This window comes from Oncorhynchus tshawytscha, linkage group LG08 (assembly GCF_018296145.1).
Source record: "Oncorhynchus tshawytscha isolate Ot180627B linkage group LG08, Otsh_v2.0, whole genome shotgun sequence".
NCBI lineage: Eukaryota > Metazoa > Chordata > Actinopteri > Salmoniformes > Salmonidae > Oncorhynchus > Oncorhynchus tshawytscha.
Genome location: NC_056436.1, coordinates 90,421,887 through 90,434,994, shown reverse-complemented (window position 1 = coordinate 90,434,994; position 13,108 = coordinate 90,421,887). Strand labels below are relative to the sequence as shown.

The 13,108-nt window shown below is 42.7% G+C and overlaps 1 protein-coding gene across 1 annotated transcript in view; it reads left to right on the top strand.

Annotated features, from left to right (window-relative positions):
* Positions 1-13,108, top strand: part of LOC112238103 (SH3 domain-binding glutamic acid-rich-like protein) — a 72,943-nt gene that overhangs the window by 55,137 nt on the left and 4,698 nt on the right. The window contains exon 3 of the mRNA XM_024406696.2: positions 12,201-12,281. Coding sequence (XP_024262464.2) covers positions 12,201-12,281 — 81 coding nt within the window. The remainder of the gene's footprint in view (positions 1-12,200; positions 12,282-13,108) is intronic.

The window sequence follows — 13,108 nt, the reverse complement described above, 5'->3', positions numbered from 1 at the left end:
CTCCTTCAGAACTACATGGCTGTAGGGTTTATCTCTCTCTCCTTCAGAACTACATGGCTGTAGGGTTTATAAGGGGTTTATCTCTCTCTCCTTCAGAACTACATGGCTGTAGGGTTTATAAGGGGTTTATCTCTCTCTCCTTCAGAACTACATGGCTGTAGGGTTTATAAGGGGTTTATCTCTCTCTCCTTCAGAACTACATGGCTGTAGGGTTTATAAGGGGTTTATCTCTCTCTCCTTCAGAACTACATGGCTGTAGGGTTTATAAGGGGTTTATCTCTGTCTCCTTCAGAACTACATGGCTGTAGGGTTTATAAGGGTTTATCTCTCTCTCCTTCAGAACTACATGGCTGTAGGGTTTATAAGGGGTTTATCTCTCTCTCCTTCAGAACTACATGGCTGTAGGGTTTATAAGGGGTTTATCTCTCTCTCCTTCAGAACTACATGGCTGTAGGGTTTATAAGGGGTTTATCTCTCTCTCCTTCAGAACTACATGGCTGTAGGGTTTATAAGGGGTTTATCTCTCTCCTTCAGAACTACATGGCTGTTGGGTTTATAAGGGGTTTATCTCTCTCTCCTTCAGAACTACAAGGCTGTAGGGTTTATAAGGGATTTATCTCTCTCTCCTTCAGAATTACATGGCTGTAGGGTTTATCTCTCTCTCTCCTTCAGAACTACATGGCTGTAGGGTTTATAAGGGGTTTATCCCTCTCTCCTTCAGAACAACATGGCTGTAGGGTTTATCTCTCTCTCCTTCAGAACTACATGGCTGTAGGGTTTATAAGGGGTTTATCTCTCTCTCCTTCAGAACTACATGGCTGTAGGGTTTATAAGGGGTTTATCTCTCTCTCCTTCAGAACTACATGGCTGTAGGGTTTATAAGGGGTGTATCTCTCTCCTTCAGAACTACATGGCTGTAGGGTTTATCTCTCTCTCCTTCAGAACTACATGGCTGTAGGGTTTATAAGGGGTTTATCTCTCTCCTTCAGAACTATATGGCTGTAGGGTTTATAAGGGGTCTATGTCTCTCTCCTTCAGAACTACATGGCTGTAGGGTTTATAAGGGGTGTATCTCTCTCTCCTTCAGAACTACATGGCTGTAGGGTTTAAGGGGTTTATCTCTCTCTCCTTCAGAACTACATGGCTGTAGGGTTTATAAGGGGTTTATCTCTCTCTCCTTCAGAACTACATGGCTGTAGGGTTTATAAGGGGTTTATCTCTCTCTCCTTCAGAACTACATGGCTGTAGGGTTTATAAGGGGTTTATCTCTCTCTCCTTCAGAACTACATGGCTGTAGGGTTTATAAGGGGGGTTTATCTCTCTCTCCTTCAGAACTACATGGCTGTAGGGTTTATAAGGGGTTTTATCTCTCTCCTTCAGAACTACATGGCTGTAGGGTTTATAAGGGGTTTATCTCTCTCCTTCAGAACTACATGGCTGTAGGGTTTATCTCTCTCTCCTTCAGAACTACATGGCTGTAGGGTTTATAAGGGGTTTATCTCTCTCTCCTTCAGAACTACATGGCTGTAGGGTTTATAAGGGGTTATCTCTCTCTCCTTCAGAACTACATGGCTGTAGGGTTTATAAGGGGTTTATCTCTCTCTCCTTCAGAACTACATGGCTGTAGGGTTTATAAGGGGTTTATCTCTCTCTCCTTCAGAACTACATGGCTGTAGGGTTTATAAGGGTTTATCTCTCTCTCCTTCAGAACTACATGGCTGTAGGGTTTATAAGGGGTTTATCTCTCTCTCCTTCAGAACTACATGGCTGTAGGGTTTATAAGGGGTTTATCTCTCTCTCCTTCAGAACTACATGGCTGTAGGGTTTATAAGGGGTTTATCTCTCTCTCCTTCAGAACTACATGGCTGTAGGGTTTATAAGGGGTTTATCTCTCTCTCCTTCAGAACTACATGGCTGTAGGGTTTATAAGGGGTTTATCTCTCTCCTTCAGAACTACATGGCTGTAGGGTTTATAAGGGGTTTATCTCTCTCCTTCAGAACTACATGGCTGTAGGGTTTATCTCTCTCTCCTTCAGAACTACATGGCTGTAGGGTTTATAAGGGGTTTATCTCTCTCTCCTTCAGAACTACATGGCTGTAGGGTTTATAAGGGTTTATCTCTCTCTCCTTCAGAACTACATGGCTGTAGGGTTTATAAGGGGTATCTCTCTCTCCTTCAGAACTACATGGCTGTAGGGTTTATATCTCTCTCTCCTTCAGAACTACATGGCTGTAGGGTTTATAAGGGGTTTATCTCTCTCCTTCAGAACTACATGGCTGTAGGGTTTATAAGGGGTTTATCTCTCTCTCCTTCAGAACTACATGGCTGTAGGGTTTATAAGGGGTTTATCTCTCTCTCCTTCAGAACTACATGGCTGTAGGGTTTATAAGGGGTTTATCTCTCTCCTTCAGAACTACATGGCTGTAGGGTTTATAAGAACTACATGGGGTTTATCTCTCTCTCCTTCAGAACTACATGGCTGTAGGGTTTATAAGGGGTTTATCTCTCTCTCCTTCAGAACTACATGGCTGTAGGGTTTATAAGGGGTTTATCTCTCTCTCTTCAGAACTACATGGCTGTAGGGTTTATAAGGGGTTTATCTCTCTCTCCTTCAGAACTACATGGCTGTAGGGTTTATAAGGGGTTTATCTCTCTGTCCTTCAGAACTACATGGCTGTAGGGTTTATAAGGGGTTTATCTCTCTCCTTCAGAACTACATGGCTGTAGGGTTTATAAGGGTTTATCTCTCTCTCCTTCAGAACTACATGGCTGTAGGGTTTATAAGGGGTTTATCTCTCTCTCCTTCAGAACTACATGGCTGTAGGGTTTATAAGGGTTTATCTCTCTCTCCTTCAGAACTACATGGCTGTAGGGTTTATAAGGGGTTTATCTCTCTCTCCTTCAGAACTACATGGCTGTAGGGTTTATAAGGGTTTATCTCTCTCCTTCAGAACTACATGGCTGTAGGGTTTATAAGGGTTTATCTCTCTCTCCTTCAGAACTACAAGGCTGTAGGGTTTATAAGGGGTTTATCTCTCTCTCCTTCAGAATTACATGGCTGTAGGGTTTATCTCTCTCTCTCCTTCAGAACTACATGGCTGTAGGGTTTATAAGGGGTTTATCTCTCTCCTTCAGAACAACATGGCTGTAGGGTTTATCTTTCTCTCCTTCAGAACTACATGGCTGTAGGGTTTATAAGGGGTTTATCTCTCTCTCCTTCAGAACTACATGGCTGTAGGGTTTATAAGGGGTTTATCTCTCTCTCCTTCAGAACTACATGGCTGTAGGGTTTATAAGGGGTTTATCTCTCTCCTTCAGAACTACATGGCTGTAGGGTTTATAAGGGGTTTATCTCTCTCCTTCAGAACTACATGGCTGTAGGGTTTATAAGGGGTTTATCTCTCTCTCCTTCAGAACTACATGGCTGTAGGGTTTATAAGGGGTTATATCTCTCTCCTTCAGAACTACATGGCTGTAGGGTTTATAAGGGGTTTATCTCTCTCTCCTTCAGAACTACATGGCTGTAGGGTTTATAAGGGGTTTATCTCTCTCTCCTTCAGAACTACATGGCTGTAGGGTTTATAAGGGGTTTATCTCTCTCTCCTTCAGAACTACATGGCTGTAGGGTTTATAAGGGGTTTATCTCTCTCCTTCAGAACTACATGGCTGTAGGGTTTATAAGGGGTTTATCTCTCTCTCCTTCAGAACTACATGGCTGTAGGGTTTATAAGGGGTTTATCTCTCTCTCCTTCAGAACTACATGGCTGTAGGGTTTATAAGGGGTTTATCTCTCTCTCCTTCAGAACTACATGGCTGTAGGGTTTATAAGGGGTTTATCTCTCTCTCCTTCAGAACTACATGGCTGTAGGGTTTATAAGGGGTTTATCTCTCTCTCCTTCAGAACTACATGGCTGTAGGGTTTATAAGGGGTTTATCTCTCTCTCCTTCAGAACTACATGGCTGTAGGGTTTATAAGGGGTTTATCTCTCTCCTTCAGAACTACATGGCTGTAGGGTTTATAAGGGGTTTATCTCTCTCCTTCAGAACTACATGGCTGTAGGGTTTTATTATCTCTCTCTCCTTCAGAACTACATGGCTGTAGGGTTTATAAGGGGTTTATCTCTCTCTCCTTCAGAACTACATGGCTGTAGGGTTTATAAGGGGTTTATCTCTCTCTCCTTCAGAACTACATGGCTGTAGGGTTTATAAGGGGTTTATCTCTCTCTCCTTCAGAACTACATGGCTGTAGGGTTTATAAGGGGTTTATCTCTCTCTCCTTCAGAACTACATGGCTGTAGGGTTTATAAGGGTTTATCTCTCTCTCCTTCAGAACTACATGGCTGTAGGGTTTATAAGGGGTTTATCTCTCTCTCCTTCAGAACTACATGGCTGTAGGGTTTATAAGGGGTTTATCTCTCTCTCCTTCAGAACTACATGGCTGTAGGGTTTATAAGGGGTTTATCTCTCTCTCCTTCAGAACTACATGGCTGTAGGGTTTATAAGGGTTTATCTCTCTCTCCTTCAGAACTACATGGCTGTAGGGTTTATAAGGGGTTTATCTCTCTCTCCTTCAGAACTACATGGCTGTAGGGTTTATAAGGGGTTTATCTCTCTCCTTCAGAACTACATGGCTGTAGGGTTTATAAGGGGTTTATCTCTCTCTCCTTCAGAACTACATGGCTGTAGGGTTTATAAGGGGTTTATCTCTCTCTCCTTCAGAACTACATGGCTGTAGGGTTTATAAGGGGTTTATCTCTCTCCTTCAGAACTACATGGCTGTAGGGTTTATATCTCTCTCTCCTTCAGAACTACATGGCTGTAGGGTTTATAAGGGGTTTATCTCTCTCTCCTTCAGAACTACATGGCTGTAGGGTTTATAGGGTTTATCTCTCTCTCCTTCAGAACTACATGGCTGTAGGGTTTATAAGGGGTTTATCTCTCTCCTTCAGAACTACATGGCTAGGGTTTAGGGTTTATCTCTCTCTCCTTCAGAACTACATGGCTGTAGGGTTTATAAGGGGTTTATCTCTCTCTCCTTCAGAACTACATGGCTGTAGGGTTTATAAGGGGTTTATCTCTCTCTCCTTCAGAACTACATGGCTGTAGGGTTTATAAGGGGTTTATCTCTCTCTCCTTCAGAACTACATGGCTGTAGGGTTTATAAGGGGTTTATCTCTCTCTCCTTCAGAACTACATGGCTGTAGGGTTTATAAGGGGTTTATCTCTCTCTCCTTCAGAACTACATGGCTGTAGGGTTTATAAGGGGTTTATCTCTCTCCTTCAGAACTACATGGCTGTAGGGTTTATAAGGGGTTTATCTCTCTCCTTCAGAACTACATGGCTGTAGGGTTTATAAGGGGTTTATCTCTCTCTCCTTCAGAACTACATGGCTGTAGGGTTTATAAGGGGTTTATCTCTCTCTCCTTCAGAACTACATGGCTGTAGGGTTTATAAGGGGTTTATCTCTCTCTCCTTCAGAACTACATGGCTGTAGGGTTTATAAGGGTTTATCTCTCTCTCCTTCAGAACTACATGGCTGTAGGGTTTTTATCTCTCTCTCCTTCAGAACTACATGGCTGTAGGGTTTATAAGGGGTTTATCTCTCTCTCCTTCAGAACTACATGGCTGTAGGGTTTATAAGGGGTTTATCTCTCTCTCCTTCAGAACTACATGGCTGTAGGGTTTATAAGGGGTTTATCTCTCTCCTTCAGAACTACATGGCTGTAGGGTTTATAAGGGGTTTATCTCTCTCTCCTTCAGAACTACATGGCTGTAGGGTTTATAAGGGGTTTATCTCTCTCTCCTTCAGAACTACATGGCTGTAGGGTTTATAAGGGTTTATCTCTCTCTCCTTCAGAACTACATGGCTGTAGGGTTTATAAGGGGTTTATCTCTCTCTCCTTCAGAACTACATGGCTGTAGGGTTTATAAGGGGTTTATCTCTCTCTCCTTCAGAACTACATGGCTGTAGGGTTTATAAGGGGTTTATCTCTCTCTCCTTCAGAACTACATGGCTGTAGGGTTTATAAGGGGTTTATCTCTCTCTCCTTCAGAACTACATGGCTGTAGGGTTTATAAGGGGTTTATCTCTCTCTCCTTCAGAACTACATGGCTGTAGGGTTTATAAGGGGTTTATCTCTCTCTCCTTCAGAACTACATGGCTGTAGGGTTTATAAGGGGTTTATCTCTCTCCTTCAGAACTACATGGCTGTAGGGTTTATAAGGGGTTTATCTCTCTCCTTCAGAACTACATGGCTGTAGGGTTTATCTCTCTCTCCTTCAGAACTACATGGCTGTAGGGTTTATAAGGGGTTTATCTCTCTCTCCTTCAGAACTACATGGCTGTAGGGTTTATAAGGGTTTATCTCTCTCTCCTTCAGAACTACATGGCTGTAGGGTTTATAAGGGTTATCTCTCTCTCCTTCAGAACTACATGGCTGTAGGGTTTATAAGGGGTTTATCTCTCTCTCCTTCAGAACTACAGAACTACATGGCTGTAGGGTTTTATCTCTCTCCTTCAGAACTACATGGCTGTAGGGTTTATAAGGGGTTTATCTCTCTCCTTCAGAACTACATGGCTGTAGGGTTTATAAGGGGTTTATCTCTCTCTCCTTCAGAACTACATGGCTGTAGGGTTTATAAGGGGTTTATCTCTCTCCTTCAGAACTACATGGCTGTAGGGTTTATAGGGGTTTATCTCTCTCTCCTTCAGAACTACATGGCTGTAGGGTTTATAAGGGGTTTATCTCTCTCTCCTTCAGAACTACATGGCTGTAGGGTTTATAAGGGTTATCTCTCTCTCCTTCAGAACTACATGGCTGTAGGGTTTATAAGGGGTTTATCTCTCTCTCCTTCAGAACTACATGGCTGTAGGGTTTATAAGGGGTTTATCTCTCTCCTTCAGAACTACATGGCTGTAGGGTTTATAAGGGGTTTATCTCTCTCTCCTTCAGAACTACATGGCTGTAGGGTTTATAAGGGGTTTATCTCTCTCCTTCAGAACTACATGGCTGTAGGGTTTATAAGGGGTTTATCTCTCTCTCCTTCAGAACTACATGGCTGTAGGGTTTATAAGGGGTTTATCTCTCTCCTTCAGAACTACATGGCTGTAGGGTTTATAAGGGTTTATCTCTCTCCTTCAGAACTACATGGCTGTAGGGTTTATAAGGGGTTTATCTCTCTCCTTCAGAACTACATGGCTGTAGGGTTTTATAGGGGTTTATCTCTCTCTCCTTCAGAACTACATGGCTGTAGGGTTTATAAGGGATTTATCTCTCTCTCCTTCAGAACTACATGGCTGTAGGGTTTATCTCTCTCTCCTTCAGAACTACATGGCTGTAGGGTTTATAAGGGGTTTATCTCTCTCCTTCAGAACTACATGGCTGTAGGGTTTATCTCTCTCTCCTTCAGAACTACATGGCTGTAGGGTTTATAAGGGGTTTATCTCTCTCTCCTTCAGAACTACATGGCTGTAGGGTTTATAAGGGGTTTATCTGGCTGTAGGGTTTATAAGGGTTTATCTCTCCTTCAGAACTACATGGCTGTAGGGTTTATAAGGGTTTATCTCTCTCCTTCAGAACTACATGGCTGTAGGGTTTATCTCTCTCTCCTTCAGAACTACATGGCTGTAGGGTTTATAAGGGGTTTATCTCTCTCTCCTTCAGAACTACATGGCTGTAGGGTTTATAAGGGGTTTATCTCTCTCTCCTTCAGAACTACATGGCTGTAGGGTTTATAAGGGGTTTATCTCTCTCTCCTTCAGAACTACATGGCTGTTTATAGGGTTTATGGCTGTAGGGTTTATCTCTCTCTCCTTCAGAACTACATGGCTGTAGGGTTTATAAGGGGTTTATCTCTCTCTCCTTCAGAACTACATGGCTGTAGGGTTTATAAGGGGTTTATCTCTCTCCTTCAGAACTACATGGCTGTAGGGTTTATAAGGGGTTTATCTCTCTCTCCTTCAGAACTACATGGCTGTAGGGTTTATAATGGCTGGGGTTTATCTCTCTCTCCTTCAGAACTACATGGCTGTAGGGTTTATAAGGGTTTATCTCTCTCTCCTTCAGAACTACATGGCTGTAGGGTTTATCTCTCTCTCTCCTTCTGTAGGGTTTATCTTATCTCTCCTTCAGAACTACATGGCTGTAGGGTTTATAAGGGGTTTATCTCTCTCTCCTTCAGAACTACATGGCTGTAGGGTTTATAAGGGGTTTATCTCTCTCTCCTTCAGAACTACATGGCTGTAGGGTTTATAAGGGGTTTATCTCTCTCTCCTTCAGAACTACATGGCTGTAGGGTTTATAAGGGGTTTATCTCTCTCCTTCAGAACTACATGGCTGTAGGGTTTATAAGGGGTTTATCTCTCTCTCCTTCAGAACTACATGGCTGTAGGGTTTATAAGGGGTTTATCTCTCTCTCCTTCAGAACTACATGGCTGTAGGGTTTATAAGGGGTTTATCTCTCTCTCCTTCAGAACTACTCTCTCTCCTTCAGAACTACATGGCTGTAGGGTTTATAAGGGGTTTATCCTCTCTCCTTCAGAACTACATGGCTGTAGGGTTTATAAGGGGTTTATCTCTCTCTCCTTATCTCTCTCCTTCAGAACTACATGGCTGTAGGGTTTATAAGGGGTTTATCTCTCTCTCCTTCAGAACTACATGGCTGTAGGGTTTATATAAGGGTTTATCTCTCTCTCCTTCAGAACTACATGGCTGTAGGGTTTATAAGGGGTTTATCTCTCTCTCCTTCAGAACTACATGGCTGTAGGGTTTATAAGGGGTTTATCTCTCTCTCCTTCAGAACTACATGGCTGTAGGGTTTATAAGGGGTTTATCTCTCTCTCCTTCAGAACTACATGGCTGTAGGGTTTATAAGGGGTTTATCTCTCTCTCCTTCAGAACTACATGGCTGTAGGGTTTATAAGGGGTTTATCTCTCTCTCCTTCAGAACTACATGGCTGTAGGGTTTATAAGGGGTTTATCTCTCTCTCCTTCAGAACTACATGGCTGTAGGGTTTATAAGGGGTTTATCTCTCTCTCCTTCAGAACTACATGGCTGTAGGGTTTATAAGGGGTTTATCTCTCTCCTTCAGAACTACATGGCTGTAGGGTTTATAAGGGTTTATCTCTCTCTCCTTCAGAACTACATGGCTGTAGGGTTTATAAGGGGTTTATCTCTCTCCTTCAGAACTACATGGCTGTAGGGTTTTACATGGCTGTAGGGTTTATCTCTCTCTCCTTCAGAACTACATGGCTGTAGGGTTTATAAGGGGTTTATCTCTCTCCTTCAGAACTACATGGCTGTAGGGTTTCAGAACTACATGGCTGTAGGGTTTTATCTATCTCTCTCTCCTTCAGAACTACATGGCTGTAGGGTTTATAAGGGTTTATCTCTCTCTCCTTCAGAACTACATGGCTGTAGGGTTTATAAGGGGTTTATCTCTCTCTCCTTCAGAACAACATGGCTGTAGGGTTTATCTCTCTCTCCTTCAGAACTACATGGCTGTAGGGTTTATAAGGGGTTTATCTCTCTCTCCTTCAGAACTACATGGCTGTAGGGTTTATAAGGGTTTATCTCTCTCTCCTTCAGAACTACATGGCTGTAGGGTTTATAAGGGGTTCATATCTCTCTCCTTCAGAACTACATGGCTGTAGGGTTTATAAGGGGTTTATCTCTCTCTCCTTCAGAACTACATGGCTGTAGGGTTTATAAGGGGTTTATCTCTCTCTCCTTCAGAACTACATGGCTGTAGGGTTTTATAAGGGGCTGTTTATCTCTCTCTCCTTCAGAACTACATGGCTGTAGGGTTTATCTCTCTCTCCTTCAGAACTACATGGCTGTAGGGTTTATAAGGGGTTTATCTCTCTCTCCTTCAGAACTACATGGCTGTAGGGTTTATAAGGGGTTTATCTCTCTCCTTCAGAACTACATGGCTGTAGGGTTTATAAGGGGTTTATCTCTCTCTCCTTCAGAACTACATGGCTGTAGGGTTTATAAGGGGTTTATCTCTCTCCTTCAGAACTACATGGCTGTAGGGTTTATAAGGTTTATCTCTCTCTCCTTTCATCTGTAGGGTTTATAAGGGGTTTATCTCTCTCCTTCAGAACTACATGGCTGTAGGGTTTATCTCTCTCTCCTTCAGAACTACATGGCTGTAGGGTTTATAAGGGGTTTATCTCTCTCTCCTTCAGAACTACATGGCTGTAGGGTTTATAAGGGGTTTATCTCTCTCCTTCAGAACTACATGGCTGTAGGGTTTATAAGGGGTTTATCTCTCTCTCCTTCAGAACTACATGGCTGTAGGGTTTATAAGGGGTTTATCTCTCTCTCCTTCAGAACTACATGGCTGTAGGTTTTATGAGGGATTTATCTCTCTCTCCTTCAGAACAACATGGCTGTAGGGTTTATCTCTCTCTCCTTCAGAACTACATGGCTGTAGGGTTTATAAGGGGTTTATCTCTCTCCCCTTCAGAACTACATGGCTGTAGGGTTTATAAGGGGTTTATCTCTCTCTCCTTCAGAACTACATGGCTGTAGGGTTTATAAGGGGTTTATCTCTCTCTCCTTCAGAACTACATGGCTGTAGGGTTTATAAGGGGTTTATCTCTCTCCTTCAGAACTACATGGCTGTAGCTTTTATAAGGGATTCATCTCTCTCTCCTTCAGAACGACATGGCTGTAGGGTTTATCTCTCTCTCCTTCAGAACTACATGGCTGTAGGGTTTATAAGGGGTTTATCTCTCTCTCCTTCAGAACTACATGGCTGTAGGGTTTATAAGGGGTCAAATCTCTCCTTCAGATTTACATGGCTGTAGGGTTTATAAGGGGTTTATCTCTCTCCTTCAGAACTACATGGCTGTAGGGTTTATAAGGGGTTTATCTCTCTTATAGGGTTTATCTCCTTCAGAACTACATGGCTGTAGGGTTTATCTTCTCTCCTTCAGAACTACATGGCTGTAGGGTTTATCTCTCTCTCCTTCAGAACTACATGGCTGTAGGGTTTATAAGGGGTTTATCTCGCTCTCCTTCAGAACTACATGGCTGTAGGGTTTATAAGGGGTTTATCTCTCTCTCCTTCAGAACTACATGGCTCTAGGGTTTATAAGGGGTTTATCTCTCTCTCCTTCAGAACTACATGGCTGTAGGGTTTATAAGGGGTTTATCTCTCTCCTTCAGAACTACATGGCTGTAGCTTTTATAAGGGATTCATCTCTCTCTCCTTCAGAACGACATGGCTGTAGGGTTTATCTCTCTCTCCTTCAGAACTACATGGCTGTAGGGTTTATAAGGGGTTTATCTCTCTCTCCTTCAGAACTACATTGCTGTAGAGTTTATCAAATCAAATCAAATTTGATTTACATGGCTGTAGGGTTTATAAGGGGTTTATCTCTCTCCTTCAGAACTATATGGCGGTAGGGTTTATAAGGGGTTTATCTCTCTCCTTCAGAACTACATGGCTGTAGGGTTTATCTCTCTCTCCTTCAGAACTACATGGCTGTAGGGTTTATCTCTCTCTCCTTCAGAACTACATGGCTGTAGGGTTTATAAGGGGTTTATCTCGCTCTCCTTCAGAACTACATGGCTGTAGGGTTTATAAGGGGTTTATCTCTCTCTCCTTCAGAACTACATGGCTCTAGGGTTTATAAGGGGTTTATCTCTCTCCTTCAGAACTACAAGGCTGTAGGGTTTATCTCTCTCTCCTTCAGAACTAGGGTTTATCTCTCTCTCCTTCAGAACTACATGGCTGTAGGGTTTATAAGGGTTTATCTCTCTCTCCTTCAGAACTACATGGCTGTAGGGTTTATAAGGGTTTATCTCTCTCTCCTTCAGAACTACATGGCTGTAGGGTTTATAAGGGATTTATCTCTCTCTCCTTCAGAACTACATGGCTGTAGGGTTTATAAGGGATTTATCTCTCTCTCCTTCAGAACTACATGGCTGTAGGGTTTATAAGGGGTTTATCTCTCTCTCCTTCAGAACTACATGGCTGTAGGGTTTATCTCTCTCTCCTTCAGAACTACATGGCTGTAGGGTTTATCTCTCTCTCCTTCAGAACTACATGGCTGTAGGGTTTATAAGGGGTTTATCTCTCTCTCCTTCAGAACTACATGGCTGTAGGGTTTATAAGGGATTTATCTCTCTCTCCTTCAGAACTACATGGCTGTAGGGTTTATAAGGGGTTTATCTCTCTCTCCTTCAGAACTACGAGGCGTTCTTTGATGCCAGAGAAGACAATATTGTCTACGCGTTCCTGGGTCTCACCGCTCCCCCTGGATCTAAGGTACCCTAACCTCTACACCCAAATCCCTAACTCTTCCTGGGTCTGGTAGAGGCAGAATCAGATAGCCCACTCGCCGCCCAATTCTTGCAAGGCACCCTGATCTGCGCCCCTGTAGTTCCTTCTGTTCTTCATGTGAATGATGGGGATTTGGGCCTTGTCTGGGAGCAACGTTATATCCTTCTTGTCAGACTCATTAAAGAAATAATCAACATTATGTTCAAAATAAGTTACAAACAATGCGAAAAAACACAAAAAAATAGCGCAATTGGTTAGGAGCCTGTAAAATGTCATCCTCTCCGGTGCCATTCTGTATCATTTTACTGCAAGACATTTTTATTATATTAGGCTACATGAGCATTCTAGGCCTACAGTCAGATGCTATAGTAGGCTAAAACCTCAGAGGATTGGCAGTCCCACCCACATCCTCTGTCTGAGGCTGATGAGCACCCCACCAGGCTCTAAGGTAACACACTAACTTTAGTCATCAACTTTAGTCCAAGGTACACTTAACAAAGAGCTGCAATTAGTTTCAGAGTGGGTGGCAAGGAATAAGTTAGAACTAAATATTTCTAAAACTAAAATAACTGTATTTGGGACAAATCATTCACTAAACCCTAAACCTCAACTAAATCTTGTAATGAATAATGTGGAAATTGAGCAAGTTGAGGTGACATAACTGCTTGGAGTATCCCTCGATGGTAAACTGTCATGGTTAAAGCATACTGATACAACAGCAGCTAAGATGGGGAGAAGTCTATCCATAATAAAGCACTGCTCTGCCTTCTTAACAACACTATCAACAAGGCAGATCCTACAGGCCCTAGTTT